The 22,417-nt window shown below is 40.5% G+C and overlaps 1 protein-coding gene across 15 annotated transcripts in view; it reads left to right on the top strand.

Moving 5' to 3' along the window:
* The window catches only part of cadpsb (Ca2+-dependent activator protein for secretion b), a 77,357-nt gene that overhangs the window by 16,801 nt on the left and 38,139 nt on the right, over positions 1 to 22,417 (top strand). For all 15 annotated transcript variants that reach the window (XM_030419248.1, XM_030419247.1, XM_030419246.1 and 12 more), the window contains exons 2-6: positions 4,909 to 5,022; positions 7,196 to 7,528; positions 17,399 to 17,479; positions 17,777 to 18,010; positions 19,596 to 19,717. In XM_030419248.1, coding sequence (XP_030275108.1) covers positions 4,909 to 5,022; positions 7,196 to 7,528; positions 17,399 to 17,479; positions 17,777 to 18,010; positions 19,596 to 19,717 — 884 coding nt within the window. The remainder of the gene's footprint in view (positions 1 to 4,908; positions 5,023 to 7,195; positions 7,529 to 17,398; positions 17,480 to 17,776; positions 18,011 to 19,595; positions 19,718 to 22,417) is intronic.

Here is a 22,417-nt window from a genome sequence, read left to right as displayed (position 1 = left end):
ATAGTCATTTTGAGCTGTAATGAAGTTACTGTAAATAAGGCCAATGCAATGTGCATATCCCCTCTATTGATATGTGAAGGGTGATTAATGTCACTGCCCACTTCATTGGAAGCCAATGAATCACAGTGTAACACTGCAATCCTGATAAGAGCCACAGAGAGAGAATCAATAAGCGCAACGCAGGAAAGTATGTCTTGGGAGTCTGGCAATACTGATGAAATTGGAGGCATTTTTTTTCTCATCCATCAACGCGGTTTGCTAATCAGCACAGTTCCCCAATCAGCAAAGAAATAAAGAGCATGCAGAACTGAAAGTCATAAATACTTTATGCAGCAGAACAATCCTTTTTCTGTCTGTTCTCCACATGGTTCACTGCCGTGTACTCCAGTGTCAGCTCGCCAAATAAACATGCAGATGCTCACAGAGTTAGCAGCTTTCTGCGTTGTCACATAAAGTCAGATCGGCCGAGAGAAACTGTCAGCTGAAGCAAAACTATTATTAGCTTTGACCTTTCACGGCGAAATCTTCAGGTAAAACATAAATGTGCTCTGCCAGTGTTTGGATGAGCGCCAATACCCCCTCGCCTCAAGTTTATTGTAATATCATAGTGAGTCTACTGCAGCTATATGTGAATATAAAGTTAATATGTAAGGTTAATAGAGGTCACACTGTCCCTGGCTACATGTATACAGCCAGAGCAGCAGATATTATTATTGTTCTTAACACAATTGTCAATTTAATTGTTAGAAGTGTTTGTTTCTGACTGGATATGTAAACTCTACGCTTTTTTATGTCCAATTTTCTTTATTTTTTGTTGCAACGCTGCTGTCCTTATGCTCAGGTGAGGTTTAGGCACAACAGCTTGAGATGTCCTGAGATCTCTTTAAAAACACTGAATTGTTCCTACCGAGAAGGATGGAAACAAGGTCTCGAGTTCTCCTTAAAGATATTCACTGGCAAGGGCGTCACTTTATGTTGAAGAGAGGTGGGGCCATAAGGGCTGGGGAAGAAAACATATACTGGCACATCAGAAGGATGTAGCTACAGGTGCTGCTACAGAGTCATCAATAGGAAAACACATGGCACAAACACACATTATTGTCGACCGACCAAGTAACAATCATCCATATGCATCACATCCACAACATCAGGACCAATATTACATCTACCAGACAGCACCAGTGCATGTCAGTCAGCCATTTTAGTTTGCTAGCAGACATGTCTCGGTGCAAGCTCTTTTTCAGATTATTTTTTTATAAATGACACCTATGTTGCTTACAGTGTTAAAAATCTGTGGTCCCTCATCAAATATATGCAGTTGTTTCATGCTGCAAATATTGATACAGAGTATCAGTATCTCCACAACCATCCCCTCATCCCACCCCTTTAACAGTCAGGTCATTAACATGTAATGTGAACATTATATGACCCGTTTCATCAAAATGCCAATACACAAAACTTATTTCATGGTTTTGCAGAAACATAAACTGCCAGCATTTTATCCTGGCTGTTATCTTAATTGTTGATTAATCTGCCAATTATTTTCTTGATGAATTTTTTGGTTTGTTTATGCCAATAAACAGTGAAAGAATTCCCTTTTTCCCAGATCTCATGACAGTGTTGTCCAAATGTTTGTTTTATTCATCAGCACCTACACATAATTAGCCTTATCCATAAAATCCTGACATTTAATTTGAAAAAATTACTGGAGCAACTGATCAAGTATTATTTTCTTGCTGTCAATTGATTAATCGACTCATTGTTCCATTTTCTAATTACAGCTCTAACATAATGATACAATAAAAATGATCAGAGGTCTATTTTATCAACATTGTCAGACACCTTCAACGGTAAAGCCGTTGCCATGTGCCGGTGTTATGTCGTTCTGAAGAAAGCTGTGGTATGTGCAACCTCAGGTCTCGAGGTGTAAGTGCTGTCTCTGCCCTGAAAGATTTCAGTCAGCTCGGTTCAAGTTTGTTTTTGTGCCTTTTCTCAAAAGCCCAGCAGCCTTTCAACAGAAAGCATCTCAGCCCATGTTCTACCTCGGTACATTATTCATACGCTGTTTTCTTGGTTTCATTTGCCCGTTGCTGAATTGATTGTAGCTTATCATTCAGCCTGCCTGCACTACGAACTGAGCTTGTATGCACACTTTTTTTTTTTTTTCATGTATTAATTCTGATTTAAATGTTAAGTCTAAATAAGACTCCAGCTTAGGAAACAGCACTTTCAGAATTGAATAAGCAATGTGTTCTCATGAGAGAGAGTAATGAAAAGTCTCACAAATTAATGTTCGCCTATGCGTTATTTTTTTTATATTGTTGAGGATAGAAGATGCAAAGTGAAAACCGTCTGATGTATTTATCCTGACCCTCTCACTTTCAGAATTTGGACACCAATCAAAGGACAAACACGTCGACTTAAGCCTCTGTGTGTCTCCATAGACCGGGCTGATTTGCATGCTGGTGTTAATATTAACATTCCTTGCCTCAGGATATTCCTTGAACACCACGGTCGATTAAAACATATCAGGGATGGTCCACGCTTTCTCTTCAATCTCACATCCAGCTGTTTCAGAGATGAATGAACCTGAAACCTTGAAGAAGAAACACGAGTATCGATCTCTGATGTTGTTGATGTGCTGTTATGTTGTAAGTGGATCTTTTATGTTCGGACATTAGGTGGTTTTACATCCTGAGCTACACTCTTCCGTAACAGCCATAAATTGGATGTAGCAGGAGTGGAATATTTGGTGGAACTTGGTTTGCACCTTCGTAAACCTTTCTAAGCCACCTCACCTTTGTTTATCTTTCTTATTGCACCAAAATCTGGCACTTACATGATCCTGCTGAAGGGGGGTTGGAGTTGTACGATGGACACGCAGATGGTGTTGCGATTGCCTCAAAGGCAACATGATATGTGGTACTTTTCCATCTCACTCCTACACCAAAGTCTGTCACTTGCAATGTTCAGCTGAAGGCGCGCAGACACACATACACACACGTTCCCAGCAGGCCCTTGTGCTTGTTTGATACACACAACAGCTTGAACTGTAGATTTAAAGCAGGTGTCAGGGGGAGATTGTCAGTCTATTGATGGTTAGGTCACTGACTCTGTAACCATGTGTGAAATCAATCCTTGGACATGTAGACCAGAGTGAGAAAGGATCGACAGGGAGACATGGGTGGAGGAAACATCACACGTGTGCAAAACATCTCCTGGCTTAATCTTTTAATGGAAGACAGACTGTTGAGTGCTAATTGAAAATATAATGACACGTTTTCAAATCCCTCTCAGGATGTTAAACCAGAGGAGCTTCTCCATACATTTAGAGTACATCGTTTTCCTTAATTGTACCTGAATATTTGATGTCTACATTTAAAAGTCTTTGCACCGCTCAACCTTGTTTCCAATTTTGCAAAGTGGCCACTCGCGATATTGCAGCAAAATATTCCCTCCGATGCTACCATGAGCGTACTGTCACACTCACAATGGATAATGCTAACATGCTGATGATCAACGGGCTTAAGAACATGTCCCACGATTTTAGCTTAGCATGTAAGCATATGTTGCGTGCACTAAACACAAAACATAGCTGGGGCTTATGTGAATGTCATTTCTATTGGAGGTATTTGTTTATAAACATGAAAAATGGGAAAGGGAGTTCATACTTCATTCATACTCTCATATACCCTCCAGGGACCATGGATGTTTGTCCGAAACTTGGCCAATCCACTAAGAAGCCGAGACGTTGAGCTACTTCACTGGAAATATGAAACCCGTAAGCAGCTAGTGGTGTTTCAGAAATTATCAGGCGGTCACCAACATAACTAGTGCACCAAGAATAACTTTATAAAATTCAAAAAGTGAGTCCTTCTAATAGTTGTTGCATACATTTAGGAGTGCCATTCATGGAGCCACGGCTATGTCTCAAATGAATTGTATTTTATGGTTTTATCATAGTTCTTATAATGCTTTTCTTATCTGTATATTCAAAGTATAACATTTGGAATTATTTCTAATTTTTTTTTACATTGATATCTGACAAGGTTGTGACCCATCACATCCCCTTGCAGACAGGATATCACAGCACAGCTGAGGCCTGGAGTTCATCCAGTTGGCTTATATTAGGGTGGCATCTTTTCTATTTGCAGATGATGTTGTTCTTTTGGCTTCATCGGGCCGTGACCTACAATGTCCACTGGAACTGTTCGCAGCTGAGCGTGATGCAGGTTGGATGGTGGATCGCTCGGCTCAGGATAGGAGGGCGGGAGCATCCGAGTAGAAAGAATTCAGGTTCCTTTGGGTTTTATTCATGAGCGGTGGTAAAAAAATAAAAAAATAAAAAAAAAAGGATTGTAAGATTGACCGCCGTTTAGGGGCACCAGTTGCAGTAATACTGGCTTTGTATCAGGCTTTAAGTAGTAAAGACAGAGCTGAGCTATAAAGTAAAGCTCTCAGTAGATCCTACAGTCACAACCTCAGGATTGTAACTGAGAGAATGAGTTTGTGGGATGAGGTTCCTGGTTTCATTCCATGTGAGTGATTTGGCAGGACCTTGTTATAGAGCTGATGCTGCCTCACATTTATGTGGTTTGGGCACTCTGTGAGAATGCCTCCTGGTTGCCTGCCTTTAAAGGTGTGCAGAGCATGACTGTGTAAAAGGGGAGGCAAAGGTAGACTCGGTAAACACTCCAGGGATTACATCTTCCAACCCGCCTCGGAGGGCTCCCCCAGGAGGAACATTAGGAAGCTTCTAGGGAAAAGGATGTTTGTGCTCACCCTGTCACCACCAGTTGTTTAAAAATGGGTTGAAATTGTGGTTTGAAGTAAAGTCTGCTTGTTTTGACACATTTATCTTCCTGGCTTTAACCCTGAGGTGTCCTCTGTTTGCTCTCACTTCCGCAGATAACCAAGCAGCAGCTTCAACAGACCAAGGATCGTTTCCAGGCCTTCCTCAACGGAGACACACAAATTGTGGCTGATGAGGCTTTCATCAATGCTGTGCAGAGCTACAACGAGGTACCAACGCACCATAACTGCAGCGGCACAATCACAGCCAGGACCATTTTGTTATCCAAGTGCAGATGCTTTTCAAATGGATCCCTGAATGTGTTGAGCTATCTGTACATACATCATCCATATCGTAAATGTAAAAATGCAGCTGAATATTCATATCGGAAAAAATAAGTGCACCATATTCTCTGGAACGCTTGAGCAGAAGATTAAAAACCAGAAACGACCAGCTCTCAGTCAAAAAAAAAAAAACTAGGCGCAGTCCTCTTGCTATTCCCTGTCAAAATGCTTGTATTCAGACGGCTGAGTGGTAAAATGGTGGCTGAAGCTTTTCACTGTGCAGATTATGAGTCAGAGCATGTGGCTGACACAGCCATCTTTTCAAAGCTCACCATTCAATCCGCAGATGAAAAAAGTCATTATTAACATGCATATAGTATTAAAGCAGGGGTAGACTGAGGATACATTAAAGGCCAAATCTATGATGGAAAAAACAAGCGTAGCCATTGTGAAAAAGTGAAGTAACCATTAGGAAACACATATCTGGACTGTCACCGAGGTTAATTACAGGATGCCCTCTGCAGTATGTGACAGCTAATCGGAAGGTTACTTTATTATGTGATATGTGATGTTAATGTGAAAATGTGCTATAATTGAGAGCTGGGAAATTATAATAACTGTAGACGGGCTGCAGTCTTGTAGAAGGCTCGCTCACATACTGCAAAGACAAACGTCTCATCTGACCATCATCAGAGTCAGTGAGGTTGGCTTCTAAACATATAAAAATGACATTTCAGGAGACATTTTTCTTTCCTTTCACTCTGTGCAAATGGTTTGTCATTTATTAGCAATGAAGTAGAAATACCAATAGTTTTCTTCTTCTTCTTCTCATTCTTCTTCTTCTTCTTCTTTGTCTTCTTAAACTTTATTTATATAGCAATTTTAAAAACAGAGTTTGAAACAGAGTTAGAATAAACACTCAACAGTTAAGCCAAACAAAAAGAATTAATCAACAATAAAACAAATAAAAGCAGTAAAGGCAATAATAAGAAATTTAACCTAAGAAAAACAGAAAAAATATGATAAGAATATGATAAATATAGCAATACATTTAGCAGTAAAGTACAAGATTGTTTAAAGATGTGATACTGGATGTATTCATTTCCTTTTTGTTTGGTAGTGATATGTTGCTGTCAAGATAAGTACGACTTGATTTAGTGTTGTTGTAATATTCCTTATAGTGTTTGTGTGGCTAAGAGGTTGAGTATGATACCAGAACGCTGCAGCATCCTGGAAAATGTTCTGAGGTAAACCTAACTGGAAACACTTCCGATCAATATGTCATCATCGTCTTTGTCTGACTGTGGTAAGAAAACTGTGGTTTGATAGAAACTTGTTTTTCTGGTCACTCTTTAACCTCCAACTTCTGTTGCACTACGTAAATATAATGCGTGAGTATGATCCAATGTCATTTCTCTAGGATTATTTAGCACCTTGTCTGCAGTGTGTGGATCTTTATTCACGCCGTCTCAGAGTGAAATGGTTGAATAATGAAAAAATTATGCTAATTTTCTTGTCCACAGCAGTGAGGGACACTGTTATTAGCTAAATTATGGACAATCACAGGTTGCTTTGTGTTCTGTCGTTTTGCGAAAATCTCCCTAAATGCTGCGGTCTGCAGTTCTCCACAACGGGGAAACCAAAGATTGACTTAACATCTTATTAATTTCAGCCTGCAGAGATTTGTTATCCACTGAGTGTACACAAAATGACAGGGCTAATGTACCACTGCACTGCAATGTTTCAGTACAGTAGTCGCTGCTTTTTAACCATAATGGATGCTAGGAACAAAATGTGACTGTCAGAGCGACAAAGCAGTCAGCTCTGATGGTTACTTTGCTCGATGATGTGACAGTATAGCTGAACGCCTGTCTCTGTCCCTGTTAGTCTGTCATTTCACAGGAGACAGAATGCAGCCATGTTGAGTCACGGTCGTACATATATGCCTCTGGTTTTTCAATACAAAGTTAAAAAACACAAATGAATGGTTTTCTTTTGCAGATGAAGGCAAAGATTTACTGAATGTGACAAAAATGCTCTACTATGAATCATTTCTGCTAATAATTTAAAATAAGTTCTTTGATTTATGCAATAAATTATATTGTCTCTCACAATGTAGGTGTTCCTTAAGAGTGACCGTGTGGCTAAAATGGTCCAGAGCGGCGGCTTTTCAGCCAATGATTTCAGGGAAGTGTTCAAGAGGCACATCGAGAAGCGCGTGCGCAGCCTCCCAGAGATTGACGGCCTGAGCAAGGAGACGGTGCTCAGCTCCTGGATGGCCAAGTTTGACACCATCTACCGCGGCGACGAAGATCCGCGCAAGGCACAGCAGCGCATGACTGCCAGCGCGGCCTCCGAGCTGATCCTGAGCAAGGACCAGCTGTACGAGATGTTCCAGAACATCCTCGGCATCAAAAAGTTTGAGCACCAGCTGCTTTATCAAGCCTGCCAGGTAAGAATCTCAAGCCTACAGGTGATATGTATGAAAAGGTTTTTTACACCGAGTCCAAATATGTGAGTGCTGGAACTGTATTTTGCAGCTTTTATAATGTTTGAGACACCAATATAAGCTTACTTTTAGAAATAAGATTGGTCTAAACTATAAATCAATTACAGTAAACGTCATGATTTTACTAAATACTGTGAATACTAAAAACTTTCCAATTATTATTTTAATAAAGTAAGATTGTGTTTTGATTTTCTCCTCACTTAGCTGGTCAACAGATTATCATGCTCAATTCAAAATGCAAAACTGTATTAAGGTAGTCTACTAAAAAATAATTGCTTGTCATGCACTATTGTTTAAAAAAACTTTTTAGTGCCTGTCTCGTTAAGACCCCCTCCCCAAAAGGCTCAGTCTGCTCCAATTGGACAGCTATTACAGGCCTGAGCAAGCATTGCCTAACGTGTCTCAGCATCAGCTCTTCAACACTTGTGATGTCACACACTCGGTGTGACATCACATCTTTACGGAAGTCCCGATGGCTTGTTTAAAGGCACAGTTTCTGAATATAGGCGGTGTTCATTTCATTAGTTATGTTTTCACAGTATCTATACAGTTCTTAGACCTGCTGCTGTTCTAGTCTATCTGACATCAGGATAATATGTCTAAATATAAATTTAAAAACATGAAATGTTTAATCAGACACATGCCCAATAAGAATCACCTTTTTAAAATAATTTAATCAAATTAATGACAACAGGTCATTGTTACGTATCTATGGCATTGAATACACATATGTTATGTAGATATCCACCCTCAAGATATACATCTCCTGACACCAGGGCAGCCATCCATCATTGTAGGGGAGGTATGTTGAGATTGCAGGTGGATAATAGTGGACACTGGGGTGCTGCTTGTATCAGACATAACTCTCCTTCCTTGCTGTCTTTACGGCTTTACTGCTCTCTGTGGGAACGCTGAAAGCAGCACTAATGTATTCTTTCTTCACGAACCTGATTAAAAGTCTTATCACGACACCAGGGTTCCAACACATTTACATCCACTCATCGTTTAATGCATGAAAAACATGCCTCTTCATTTAATTTAGATCTAATGGACACACCCCTTTGGAAGCTAGTGAGTTGGAAAAATGCTGATTTTTTTTCCTTTGGACCCAGGTGTCGTCCGTCTTTCAACAGTTGCTAACGTATAAATCTGCACAGATGGCAGGAGGTGCTGTTAAACAAATGAGATTGTTCAGTATTGTATAAATGTCTCTGTTGGCAGCGATCAGTCCCGACTCTCTTCTGCAGAGTGTTCATTTGTTAGATGCTTCTAATGCTGAGGTGCAATACTTCGCCCGAGCCTCAAAATCCACTGTGCATTTTCCTCCCAAGCCTTTGAAGATGCTTAACCTATTTTTTTTTTATTTTTTTTTTTATGTGCTGGAAGCAGAGCTTTAAGTATAGGGTCAGGAATCCACATGCAGAACACAATATCATTTCCCTGCACAGATCCCACTACAGAGCTTTAGAAGAACATTCAGTGCACAATGCACCATCATAAAGGCGTGAACGCTGCTGCAGTGTGTGTGTACAGCTTCATACTACAGTGTCATACTGATTTGATGACCATTGCTGTTTGTGTTTGTATTGTTTCATGGCTTGTGGATTCAGGTCATAGCTGTGAAAAGAGACCAGTTTCTTTTGAATGATAATTCATAGTGAGCAGATTTGCATAGGAGAATTATAATTTCTGTTTTCACTTTTCACTTTCCCGGCTGTTCTTGGAGTCCTCTCTCTCTCTCTCTCTCTTTCTCTCTGTCTCTCTGTCTGTCTCTCTCTCTCTCTCTCTCTCCCCTTTCCCTTGCTCTTCTAATGAATGTATCAGCCCGCATTTATATTGACTTTGAGCATCCTCCTAGGTAAGCGACCGGCAGCCACACATACTGCCCTCCGCTAAATGATAAAATCCTCACTATAAAGGACATGCCGCAATCCAGTCAGCATGGCTCAGAGCTGCTGGGATTTGATGAAAGGTTTTCATGGATTGGCCGAGCTTCAGAGGCCATCATTTTTTAGCTGTCATCGCTAGGGATTTACATTTTTTTTTTTTTGCAGTTACATCCAAACAGTAGAAAGGAAGCACTGGTCTATTTTCGTTTCATGAAGAAGTAAGAGCTGCCCCTGGAAATGACTAGCAGACTGATTAGACTGGTGCACCAGCCAGACTCCTTGATGGCTGCACAGTTATTTAGCTGTGGTGACACCGAGCATGACCAAACAACTGCAATAAAATGTGTACTGTGTCTACTTTGCAACACAGGTTTGTTATCTACACAAATAGATTTTTTTTTATGTTACACATAGTAAGATTTAATCAGTAAAAATTAGAGCACCTGACTGTGCTCCGTTCAGATTTTATTTCTTGTTTAAGTAAAACAGCTTTTGCAGAAATCACTCATCACCCACTGCAGAGTGGAAAGATGTGGTGCGCCTCTCAAATCCTCGAAACCAGAATGCCTTTCCCACACACACACGATTTTTCTGAAGGTACATTCTGAACAGCGCAAATCAAACGCTGCATGACATTTAACAAGTTCTTGTTAATCTTCGTCTATGGATTAATGATCCTTATTATGACAACAGTTTCTGCGCCGTTGTGTGTTCTGGAAGCAATGAAACACAAAAGAATCTCGAACAGAAACTCCAACACTTCAGCGTTCTCAAAATTATCTTGTGGATATTTTATTTTGTAACGTATCTCATTGATACAGCTTTTGCTTCCAATCATTGCTTTGTTTTACTAAAGTCTTAAACTTCAAAAAATTTTATGTGCTTGAGGATAGCTTGGATTTTACTGTGTTACTCATCTAGTCCAACTGTTTAAACATGCAAACAATAAAACAATTAAATACTGATTTAATGTAATAAAATCTCGGGAGGACGACACTGATATTGTAGTGGCTGCACTCTCAAAGGGAGAGGGCAGTATCTGCATTATTGGGGTCAGATTATTGGTCATGAATTTTAAGCCATGAAATTACTAAAAGAATACATATTTAATACAAACATAAATGCTGTTTTAAAGACTTTGAGAGAATTTGAGGCCATGTTTATCGGCTTCTTTGTTAACCTAGTTACTGAAGTTTGCCTTTCTAGGGCATTGTGTAGGTATTGTGATGACTCACTGGCCGTTTCTTCCAAAATGCAGTAAAAAAAAAAGACAAGAACTTATATTTAATTCATTGTCAGAAATGACAAAGAAAAGCAGCAAATCCTCTCAGTGAATACTAAACATTTTCTTGAAAAATGACCGATCAATTAAACAATCCAAAATCCCCAAATAGTTTGTAAATGTCTGTCTATTGATGCTGCTTACAGATTGTCATGCTGATGAGTTTTAACCATTGATATTATTCACACCAGTGGGCTCTCACTAACAAAAATGAATCCCTAATCTCAAGTGGCTGATTAAATTAACTAAGGCTAGCTGGAGTCAAAGTAAGGCAGAAACACATCTGACTGTCCCCCCACAGAGCTGTAAATCGTGGCCTGTGGCCCAGCCCCCATCCAGACTGACAGACCGTACTTAAATCTGCTTTCCCTCTTACAGGCGTTGGACCCGTCCTTCTCTTCTATAATTTGTCTTGTCAGCAACTGTTAGTTGGGAAATGAGGCCTGAGCTCTTCCTGGTTTTAGCCCGTAGCAGATATAATTGCGTAATGGAGCCTCTTGAATGCACACAGGATTGGGAGAGGATGAAAGCATTTGCTATGCCTGCCCATCCACCTCTAAGCTGAAAAATCAGTGGTGCTGAAACGCAGGGGGAAGCTTGACTGCACCAGTGTGGTTTGGAGCAGGACAATGTTTATTATAAGACATAAAAAAATTGAAAAGGGCAAGTTTGTCCTTGATGCAGATGTCCTGTCTCAAAAACAGCTGAAAACTAGTCTTTCCTCTAACTCCTATGCTTTTACATCCATATGCATTTTTATTAATGTACTTTTACTAATTTAATTTAAAATAGTGTAGAAAAATCTCCTCCTTTCGAAGTCCTTATGAAAAATCTGACAGTGATTATTCTGAACCTGTCTCTTAACATTACCACATTAACAACCTTTGATTAAACCAGTATTAATTGATTTTTGGCTGAGGGCAGTGTGACCATCTGTACACTAAACATATACAAAGTCTACAAAGTTTCTCCTTTTAGCTCTGTTTTGGTTTCTACCAGCTCCTGAAGGAAACATATCTCTCTTTTGCAACCAAAAAGCTTCAATATCTTATCCAACTAGTTTCTTAATCTGTCCATCTGCTATCTTAACATACAGTGGCTTTTAATAGAGCTTTACCAGTTGTGTCTGAAAGTGAGGCTTGTGAGAGTGAGAAATAATGTTAAAGGTATGGTTGTTAAACCAAAATTATGAGCTGAAGGCGTATTTAGATATGTATTTTACCACTAGGGGTCTCTCAATCAAAACAATGAAAAAAAGGAGACACTCAGTGGTGTTGTAAATAGTGTCTAATCAAGGCAGTTGCTATCTTTATTGTTAAACGATGACCATTGCTGATAAAAATCAATCTTATGTGACTCAGACAGAAATGTTTGGTAATTTACATAGAAGTAAAAGTGACAGGCAACCAAATAAATCAACTGTTACCATGAAGAATAATATTAAGGTATGTACACATCTAACCAAAATATATATAAAAAAGTGTCTTTCTATGTGTTTTTGTGTGTAATCCGTTCACAACGTAACCTGATATAAAAAAACTGATAACTGCAGCTTTAAAACAAGATCAAGAGACAGAATAAACCAAATCCGTGCAATAGACTTAATTAAACTGTAAGTTTATTACAATGTGAGATGTTGAGATGGAGTTTTTTCAATTTTTTTTTATCAAGCACACTCATGAGCACATTTCCTAATTAGCATGCCTCGCATGTCTCCACCCTCACAAAAGAGAGACTTTTCCTTTCACCACACACTTTTTAACACACTCAAATCAAACACATTACAGACACATAATCACACCCAGAGAGTCTAAATATAGATCAGCTGCTTCGACTCCTCCACGTCCTGCTCAGCTCCAATCCAGCCCTACCCGCCCAGTCTTTGTTCTCTACGAGAAGCTGCCTCTGGCTGGCTGTGCTGTCTGCTCCTTATGTCCGAGCATCCACCTGCGCATCTGTCATCAGCTGGGCTGTTAACTACCTGCCTGCTTCTGCTCGATCACCTTTAACCTGCTGTCAGCTTGGCTAACATTGACACAACGTCACCCTTATTTAGCTGCAGTGCTGCTGTCAGCTTCAGTAACGCAGGGTGAAACTTACCTTTAAGCCGGCCGTATTTTATATGAGATTGCCTGTCCACCTATATCCTGCATGTGGACCAGTGACAACCATGACCTTTTGGTGGTTGTAGGCCGGATAAGATTGGGGTGCTGTGAGGCTCAGTAGGGGGTGGTTGCTAGTTCATACAGACACTGACCTCTAGCGCTACTTCCTCTCACAGCCAGGGCCGCCTTTGCTTTTCACTGCTGTCAAGAAAGAGACGGGAGTAATAGAAGGAACTGGCCCCATCCCCCTTCACATTACATGCTCCAGAGTCACTCCTCTCATGTTAGCCATTTTGCCGTTGAGCTGCAATCTGCACATAGTCACATGTACCAGTATTATCTGCTGCTGCTGCAGTGTTCAGTTATGAAGTGTTGTTGAGGATTTTGCAGCCTCTAGTATTTGCCTGAGCATGTGGATTTGGGTCTGTTGTGGTTTGTTGGAGAAGGGAGGCACGCAGATGAGACAGTGAAAAAATGCAGTGTCAGACTACCGGCAGGCCGAGAAGCTGGATTTCCAGGCATGGCAGTGACAGTTCTTTTGGGATTGCACGAGTCAGATGTCGCTGGCACCGCAGTCCTGTAGTGCCCAGAGTGAGTGGTCTTGACAGGCGGCACAGGATCGCCGGCAGCAGGGGGAGAGGAGCCGTCGAAGCGCAGTTCAGGCAGGAACGTAATCAGTATCAGTCACAGTTCTGGTCGTGGATGAATCTGGCTTTCTACTATTCGACATGACAATGAAAAAAACCCCAAAAAAACTCTTGCTCTTGGGACTTCCTACCACAGGACGCTCACTGCTGTTTCACTGTCACAGTGTGGCAGAACAGTGCTACTGAGTAGTGCTGTGCTGCAAGTGCAGACATTCTGCTGCAGCTGGTGGCAAAGTCTGATTATGTGCTCTACTAAACAGGAACTAGAGTTATATAGGAGGGTGGCTGTTTAGTGGCCGGTGCTGGTAGTACACAAGACCCCCTCCTTTTAAGATGCCATCTGGCTGACATAATTTCATAATGTACACATCAGTGAACAGAATTACAGAGATAGGTACTGCCATAAAAAAATCCATATCAGCAAAATATCTGGGTTTAAGAAAATATTTTCTACTCTAACAAGACCTGGATGCTCAGGAAGACACTGCTTTTAAGAGTGTTTGTTTGATTGGCAGGTCGCCCTATCTGTGTCGCTCATTTCCCTCATCCACGTTTTTGTTAGTTGATTCCAGTCGGAGCTGTGCAGCGCCTGTTATTTGTGCCCCCCCCCCCCCCCCCCCCCCCCCCCCCTCCCCCCCTCCCCTCCTGTTAACAGCCGCACTGTGACTTCAGCTCGTTCTCTCTTAAAAAGGATTGCTGGAAGGGGCAGAGAATCAATATGGTAAAGCCTGAAAGACAAGGTCTGTTAATGTAATGGGAGTGGGTGAAATACCATAAGGCAAAGAGAGGTCAGCTCTGGCATGCGTCCCAGAAGCAGGAGACTGGAGGAGTTCAGAGCACTGTATCGCAAATAGATCCCGGTGCTCAGTGGGAGAGACCAGGCAGCTGTGCAGAGACGTTAGTGATGAAAATCTAAATTTGAACATGTTATGCTTTATTTAACTTTTTTTTTTGATAGCTTGCCTTTAGTAGTGTGAAATCTCAGGTTGTTTCTTGCATCCAGTCAGCTGATCAGTTGACTCACTTGATACTAGAGCCCAACAGATACTAGATTCTTGGGTATGTCCAGTATTTAAAATCCAAACAGATAAAACATCGCCCGACCAATACTTGATTCTTGGGGCTGATATAATACAATATAATGAAGTAACAACATATATATTGTGAAACAAACATATTTGTGATGGAAATACTTAACTGAGACAGGATATTTTACAGTTAAACAATTAAGTGTATTGTCTAAAATGACATTATTGCACTGAAAAACTATTTCAGTATTTGATTATTCTGAATTATCCCAAACATGTTCTTCTGCATTGTCGTCTCTGAGGGGAGAAATCACTTTCATCTCAGTCCATATTGGGCAACAGATACGCAGATATATCTATGAAACCAATGCCACACAATGCAACATTTAAAGCCAAATATGTTTTGTTCCTAAATGGGCCTTTGATATGCATAAAACCCAACAACAGATGCACAGTAGCAAACACATACACCAAACATATGCTGCTTTGGAACACACTGAAATATGTGCTCCATGAAACTATTGCATTGTTTTCCTCCCACTTTTATAAAAAAAACGGAACTTGGGTGTAAAACTAAAGTGTTTTCGTGACATAACAACACCCGGGTTAGAAAGGATATATTCTCATACATGGCTGAATAGGAAGCTTTGTGACTCTCCAGGTGAAAACTATGCTTCAGATATGTTCCAATTAGGCTTCTGCCCTTATAGAGGAAGTGGCGGTGACTGGTGAGTCACAACATTGCATTTGACAAGAATGAGCCGTTTTGGCTGAGAGAATAACTGAAGAGGTGAAGCAGACAGCGAGAAAGAGACATCGGCTCTCTCCTCTATTTCTGTGTGTCAGCTAATATAAAACTCTCATTCATTATTGATGCGAGTGAGCCGTGAATTTCTCTGCTTTTCATTTCTCCGGGGCAAAAAACTAGGCTAACAGATGTCAGGTATCTCTGCCCTGAAGCTGATATTGTCCTCTGCAGGCATTTTTCAAACATCTTAAAGAAAATGCCTTTCCACTTGTTTTTCTCTGAGTGTGCCAAAACTAGTTGTGGAATGGCTCCTTTAAGTCAACTCTGAATAAAGTATACTGATATGAAGTTTGCTTCAGAGTTGAATTTGAATTCTGCGGATTGAAAATCAACAAGAAAAATCCCAAACACCCTTCAACAAAGAACTCTCTGCAAACTGTGGCCCATTCTCAGTCTCTATGGTGATGGCAGCATGGGTCCTCTGAGCTATTGATGAATTTTCTTTTTGATTTTGGTCTATTCGTGTTTGAGCAGCCACACGATGCTGCTATGATTGCAGCCTGTTAGCACGAACTGCAGCTCTAATTAGCCTTTTCACGCCCTGCTGCACTGTTCGTCATCATTGCTAATCTGCGCGAGCACCTTTGGAGTGTATAGTCACATTTGCCTTGACTTGCTTCCTGATGTTGACTGCCTTGAATAACTGCTCTTTAAATCCTGCTATACCTTAACTCCTCTGCTTTCAAACATCAAACTCTGTTTACAGGTATTTGGGAGTGCAACTGCACATGTGATGAAAAAATTAAAGCCTTTCATGCTTCCAGATGGAGCTTTGCAAAATCTGATGAATTACCACAAGAGATGTCACTTGAGGCTGAAATTAGTTTGAAAAGGAAAATTAACTAGATGTGTGGAGTTTGAAGTAATTACGCTGTTCAGACATCTGCAGCTTGGTCCTAGTCTCTGTTTGAGGCTTGTGGTTGGAAGCTACATTAACCGTGCTCGCAACTACTTCCCAGGCATCCCTCATGAATCTCAGAACTGCTTGTCAAGTTGTATTGTGGGTGATGTAGGCACCAAGTTAAAACTAAGACAAAGAATGCATGGAATGAAAAGGATGCTTCAAATTGATTAAATCCTCTTTTTCTCTGTCCTTGAGGTCTACCAAATGTGTCAGATGCATTTCCTTTCTCATAAATCATCTGCAATGTCTGTTTTTAGGTATTCTAAATCAGTCAGTGTTGACATACATGTTTGCTAGCATACATTCTCCCACCACTCTGTCTTAATAGTCACACTGGTACACTTCTCAGTGGAACAGTGTGCTGCTGACAGCAGGATTTGGTTGGTGTATCTGCATGCTCGCAATCTTCATACACGTGAAACAAAATAGGTTTCCATTTTATTAAACATGCTATTAGGGGTTAAAAACACTCCACAGGGTGAACGAGTGCAACAAAATGGTTTCTGTCCATCATTAACTCTTCCTACATCTCGCCACCCAAGAAATGGGGACTCGTTCGTGACAACAATGGGGGGTTTCCATCCACTTGTTTTTATGAGCGTTATCAGTTTGGCCTTTAAACATTTAGAGCCGAACCAATAAGAATTTAGACGATTTGTGAAAAATCGCAGGAAGTTTTTATGTTAGGCTTAGGCTTGAAATTGGCGTATCAATCATGGCAAAACAAATGTCGCAATAAGCTATGACCTAATTAAACCATACGACATAAACGTCTCCACAAGAGATGAAAATATCAGGTCTGTCTGGAGTGATGAAGACACTGTAATGCTGCACACTTCCTCAAAATGTGAGTTGAAGTCTGAGCTTTTATCGGGCTGGCTGGTATCTCAACATGCACTGTGCCAATGGTTAAAAGATATATTCATTTAACATGTTAAATATGTTTTGGAAAATATATATGAATAAAAATCATCAACAACGATATTCATGTATTGTATTAGAAGATTTTTGGGGATTTCTCATCTTTCACCGTGCCATAAATGATCCACGGAGATGTTGGTGACCTTTGACACTGACCTCTGGCTGTATGAAAATATTGTGGGGCTCTTCACGTGACCTCACCGACCTGCTCCTCTCTTCATATCAATAGCTCGACAACCTGGATGAGCAGGCTGCGCAGATCAGAAGAGAGCTTGATGGTCGTCTTCAGATGGCGGACCAGATTGCCAGGGTGAGTCAGACACTGCGGGGGACTGAGATTGTTTTTAATCTGCTTTGTTATATAGTTAATATGTTGCTAATATGGTGTAACTTGTGTAAACATCGTAGAGCTCCCACCCACAGCTGAAAAGATTTTACTATTTCAAAGAATTTATGTTCGCAAATTTGGCTATATTTCTTCTGCGCTAAATTAGGTATCCAAGAGGCACCCACACTAATCCTGCTTTTCTGTTTTTAGTATCTTGGAATCTCTTCTGCTGTTAAGACGGCAATTGTTCGTTGAGTTTTCATTCTGTTTTGCAAACAGGGCGGCAAGTTCCCCAAATTTGTGTCCAAAGAGATGGAGGCCATGTACATCGAGGAGCTCAAGTCCTCAGTGAATCAGCTGATGGCCAATCTGGAGAGCATGCCTGTGTCCAAGGGAGGCGAGTTCAAACTCCAGAAGCTGAAACGGGGACACAACACCTCCATCATCGACATGGGCCAGGAGGACGAGAACACGCTGTCCAAGTCTGATGTGGTTCTGTCCTTCACTTTGGAGGTACAGCGCTAAAAGAATATGAGGCCAATCAGGAGTGTGTAATCTAATGTATGTGAAAACCATAACAAGGTTTTGATCATTTTGCCAGATAGAGCGAACAGTAGAGTACCCGAATTCGATGCAAAAGTACATCTGCCGAAACCAGAACTTGTAAATCTAAGCTGTCGTCTACTGTCTGCTGGAGACTAAGTATAGAAGGAGACAGCAGACCTGTTCAGGGGGTTGAACAGACGCTGTGTGAAGAACAGGCAGACACACACACATTAAACCCATTTACCTGCTCCTTAACGGGGAGAACGTGACTCATCCTGTTATCAGCTTGTCTGAGATGAGCTATCACCACGGAACAGGGCGCAATCGCACCTCATTCCTTATGATACGGTGCTATTTTGGAGTCAGGAAGAGACAAAATGTGCGATGAAATATGACAGCGTTTTCAGTTTCTTCACACAGAAGTCGGGCACACCGTTATGAGTGCTGAATTTTATTTTGCACAATAGCAACAATTCACTATTTTTGTAAAGTGGTAATTCCACCGTGCTTTGGTAAAGCCTCATTTTTCAAGTCTGTTTACTTTCCAAGTGGTTGGCTGCAGTGGCTGCCAGAAATCCCTCAGCAACAAACCAGGCAAATCTTTGGAGACGCTGGTTGGAATCAGCTGTAAGATAGAACAAGTAAATTTTTTGATCGCTGTGGATGACAACACTGAAATATTATTATGGTGATGATGTTATGTGATGATACTTATCTACGACTCTTTTTATAGTCTGTCGCGGGGCTACCATGTCGCTTTTATATTTTTTCAGTGAAATTGAAATACAAAAACAAAGTCCCCACTAAATTGATGACTCATATTGCAAAGTAATTGCAGTATGACATTTATTTGGCATTCAGCCACACGATGCTTTTGGAGAGTGAAAAAAAAATCACTCACTTTAAAGGCAATTCTAATGTTATGAGGGCAGCAGTCTATTTTTGACCAGCTATGAATTCATTTGGTTTAGCTTAAATATTACAAATCTCTTTAACTCACTCTTTCACAATCTTTAAATAGACACACATATTTATTATTTTTTTTTTAAATATTTAAGCATGATATAATTATATATAAACAGTCAAATAAAGTATATTGGCACCATAAAGACATCAGTGGATCTGGTGGATGCTTTCGATCAAAGTGGGTCCATTATCAGACAGCACATATTTCTGCCTTTGGTTGTCCCACTAGGAATTTACAGCTAGAATATAATAGTTACCCTCGGCAGTGTTAGTACTATATTGTATTCACTGGGCGATTAGAGAGCTCGTGAAAGATTTGGTGAAGTAGATTATAAAGCCGTTTTGATGATAGAGAGGATAGGAAGGACGGCTGTAATTCTCATGAGCAGTTCTGGTAGAAAATCTGCTAATATCCAGTGATATTAAGGCGCCGGCTACAGGTGTAAATAGTAAATGTGACTGGGATTTCTAACTGTAAGAATCTGCCGCCTGCGCGTCTGCTCTCGACTTTTTGCTCTACGACCTCTTTTAAGAGATGAATCACTCCTCGTCTACAACAGCTCACTGAGTTGTCTGTGCCGCCTAGGTGGTGATCATGGAAGTGGTGGGGCTGAAGTCTCTGGCTCCGAACAGGATTGTCTACTGCACCATGGAGGTGGAGGGAGGCGAGAAACTCCAGACCGACCAAGCAGAAGCATCCAAGCCAACGTAAGGACATTCATGCACATTTATTTTTCACATACTTATATGAGCTTAAAATATTGTTCACACCCCATTGTTAGTGGAATTTGCATTCTACCACTGTTTACCACTTAATCCAGCTTCCAGACAGTTGATTGCTGATTGCTGCTGTTTCCTACAGATAAGCCAGTAACTGTTTCTGGTATTGTGAAATCAAGTTGTTATTGTCACATAGACAACTGTACACAGTATGGTAGCGTATGGAGAATTCTGAGGTGCCTCGATCCAGAACAAATCCAAACAAATAGATAAAGGAAATAGTAATCTGTCATTTTAAATTGAATTCCTGCTTTCTGAGGTCATTGGAAGACACAAAGTGCTCGATAGAAAACAGATTTTTGGAACTTTTGTAATGACGTTTTGGAGACAGGTACCTACTGAGTATTATGTAAACCGTTCATTCATGTTTAGATTAGTTTTGATTTATTTCCCTGTGTTTATGGTCCCGGGCAACATGAAGAAATGAAATAAAAATAAAAATGTAGAATGGCACAGAGACAGCTCATTTAGCCAATTTTGAGTGCTGCAGGGATGATGCTTTTTTGTAGGCTAACCCAGAAGTTAGCATCGCCCTAGTTCCTGTGATGAAAAGTCCGTGGAACTTTTCAATTGGATTTGAGATTATTGCAGAAAAATAAGCTATGTGACAAAAACGAGTTCATGATTCGAAAATGTCTTGTTCAGCACAATAATCTTCAGCAAGATAATGAACGACTCTGTAAGAACGCACCCACCCGCACAGAGTGTAAAAGCCAGCAAACTCCCCTTCAGTTCGTTAGAACTGAAGAAGCTTCTTGGATGAGAGGTGAAACGTCTTCAAGAAACTGAAACATGTCCAGTTGCCTACGATACAGCACCTAGATTTACCATGACCTGATTTCTGAAGCATAAATGAAATCGCAAGAACTCAAAAGTTAATGTTAATGTTAACTTTGGTCACATGACTTTAACGTCACCACTACTAAGCTTGCTACTACCCTATCCTACACACATTTTACTTATTGATCAATCTTCAAGTTGGAAAGATCAAAAATAGTTTGCAACGTAAGTCTACCTGTAAAGACGGACTAGTGAGTAGATGAGTCTCTGTGTCCAGTGTGAAAATGTTAAATGTCCTTAACTTTGTAATAAACACCTTTTTAAGGACACGTTAGCGCAACTTTAAGATGAGCAAACCAGAAGTGCAAACATTTGTTTCTGGATTTTAGGACTCATTCCTGCACATTCTGTTGAAGTCAGAATTGGGAAAATACCCCCAGTTCTGCTGTTCAGACTTAAATTATGTTGTTGATAAAAATGTGACTTTTAAAGCATTATTAGTGGATATTATTATATTATTATTATGGGCATCCCACTTCTGCTCAGCATCTAATGCCAGGTGTGAGGTATTCCGAGATATTTGAAATGAAAGTAAATTGGATTGCACTCAGAATGAAAAAGGCCTTCAGTAGGTCTCAGTAGTGAATCTTTAACAACTTAGCTGATGCCTGCCTCTGTGTGCAGTCAAGGCACCTTGATAGCACACAGAGGAACCTTGACCTTGAGCACAGAAGAACATATTTTAGACATTTTCTTACATTCCTCATATTCGTTTCATTCCACTACAGGCTGTAACATAGAGGTTCTGGACAAAGAAGGCTTTTCATCCTATTTCATCCAGAGGGAAAATGTCATTTCAGTCAGTTTAATTACATGTTCCAACAATTTAACACTGTTCATTTGGAACTTGTACTGTTGAGATTTTGCCCCATTCTTTTATTGATCTTTGGTGCCTCCTGTGAATTGCTGCAGATGCCCTGAGTGAAATCAACTCGCATGAAAATCCAGTAAACTCTCCTGCATCTCAGTGGGATCTTCATTGTTGGAAGAGATTTCCAGTGCTCTTGCTTGTGTCTTTCAGTTAAGCAAAACTCCAATTTGCTTATTTTTTTTCTTTTCATTTATTGTTCCAGAGCAGCAGCTCTCGTATTCAGAATAATTACCCCCACAACCGAAGCTGCTTGAGTCATTCATGATTCACAGCTTGAACTGAAAACCTTTTTGACCTGGTGATGTATGACTCAGCCGACCAAGGTGTGAAAACTAATGCTGTAATCCCGCCATGTGTCAAGTATAAAACAAAACGACACACTTTGTAAAATCCTTCCTTCCGTTAAGGGTCCCAGCAGCTTGCATGTATCCTAAAATACTTCTCCTACCTCGCTTCATGTTATGTTATAGACCAGAATCGTAACAACAATGGTGTCCTTCTGAAATTAAATATATCTTCTTATCTCCAAGTAAATACAGCTTCCTTTTTTTCGCCTCATTAACTGCTATTGCACAGCACAAGATGCAAGAGAGAATGTCCATGAAACATTCATGCAAATAGGAGCTATTTTAAGGCCCAAATGTCTTCCTCTGATCTCCTTAATTCGAGAGCCATTTTATGGAGAGAGTATGAGAGAGATGGAGGAACATGAATGAGAGAAGGGATTAGAGGGGAACAAGGAGAGGGTATCGTGTGTGTGTGTGTGTGTGTGTGTGTGTGTGTGTGTGTGTGTGTGTGTGTATGTACGGAAAGGTGTGTGGGTAGATACACAGTAGAAATCAGACAAAAACACACATGAGATACATGTATTCATATGACTGCAGGTTATTTGCATACAGTAATTACTTGTATTTGGA

The sequence above is a fragment of the Sparus aurata genome, chromosome 6 (genome assembly GCF_900880675.1).
Source record: "Sparus aurata chromosome 6, fSpaAur1.1, whole genome shotgun sequence".
Classification (NCBI taxonomy): domain Eukaryota; kingdom Metazoa; phylum Chordata; class Actinopteri; order Spariformes; family Sparidae; genus Sparus; species Sparus aurata.
The sequence above is the reverse complement of the archived record's forward strand: the minus strand, read 5'-3'. Positions and strand labels throughout refer to the sequence as shown.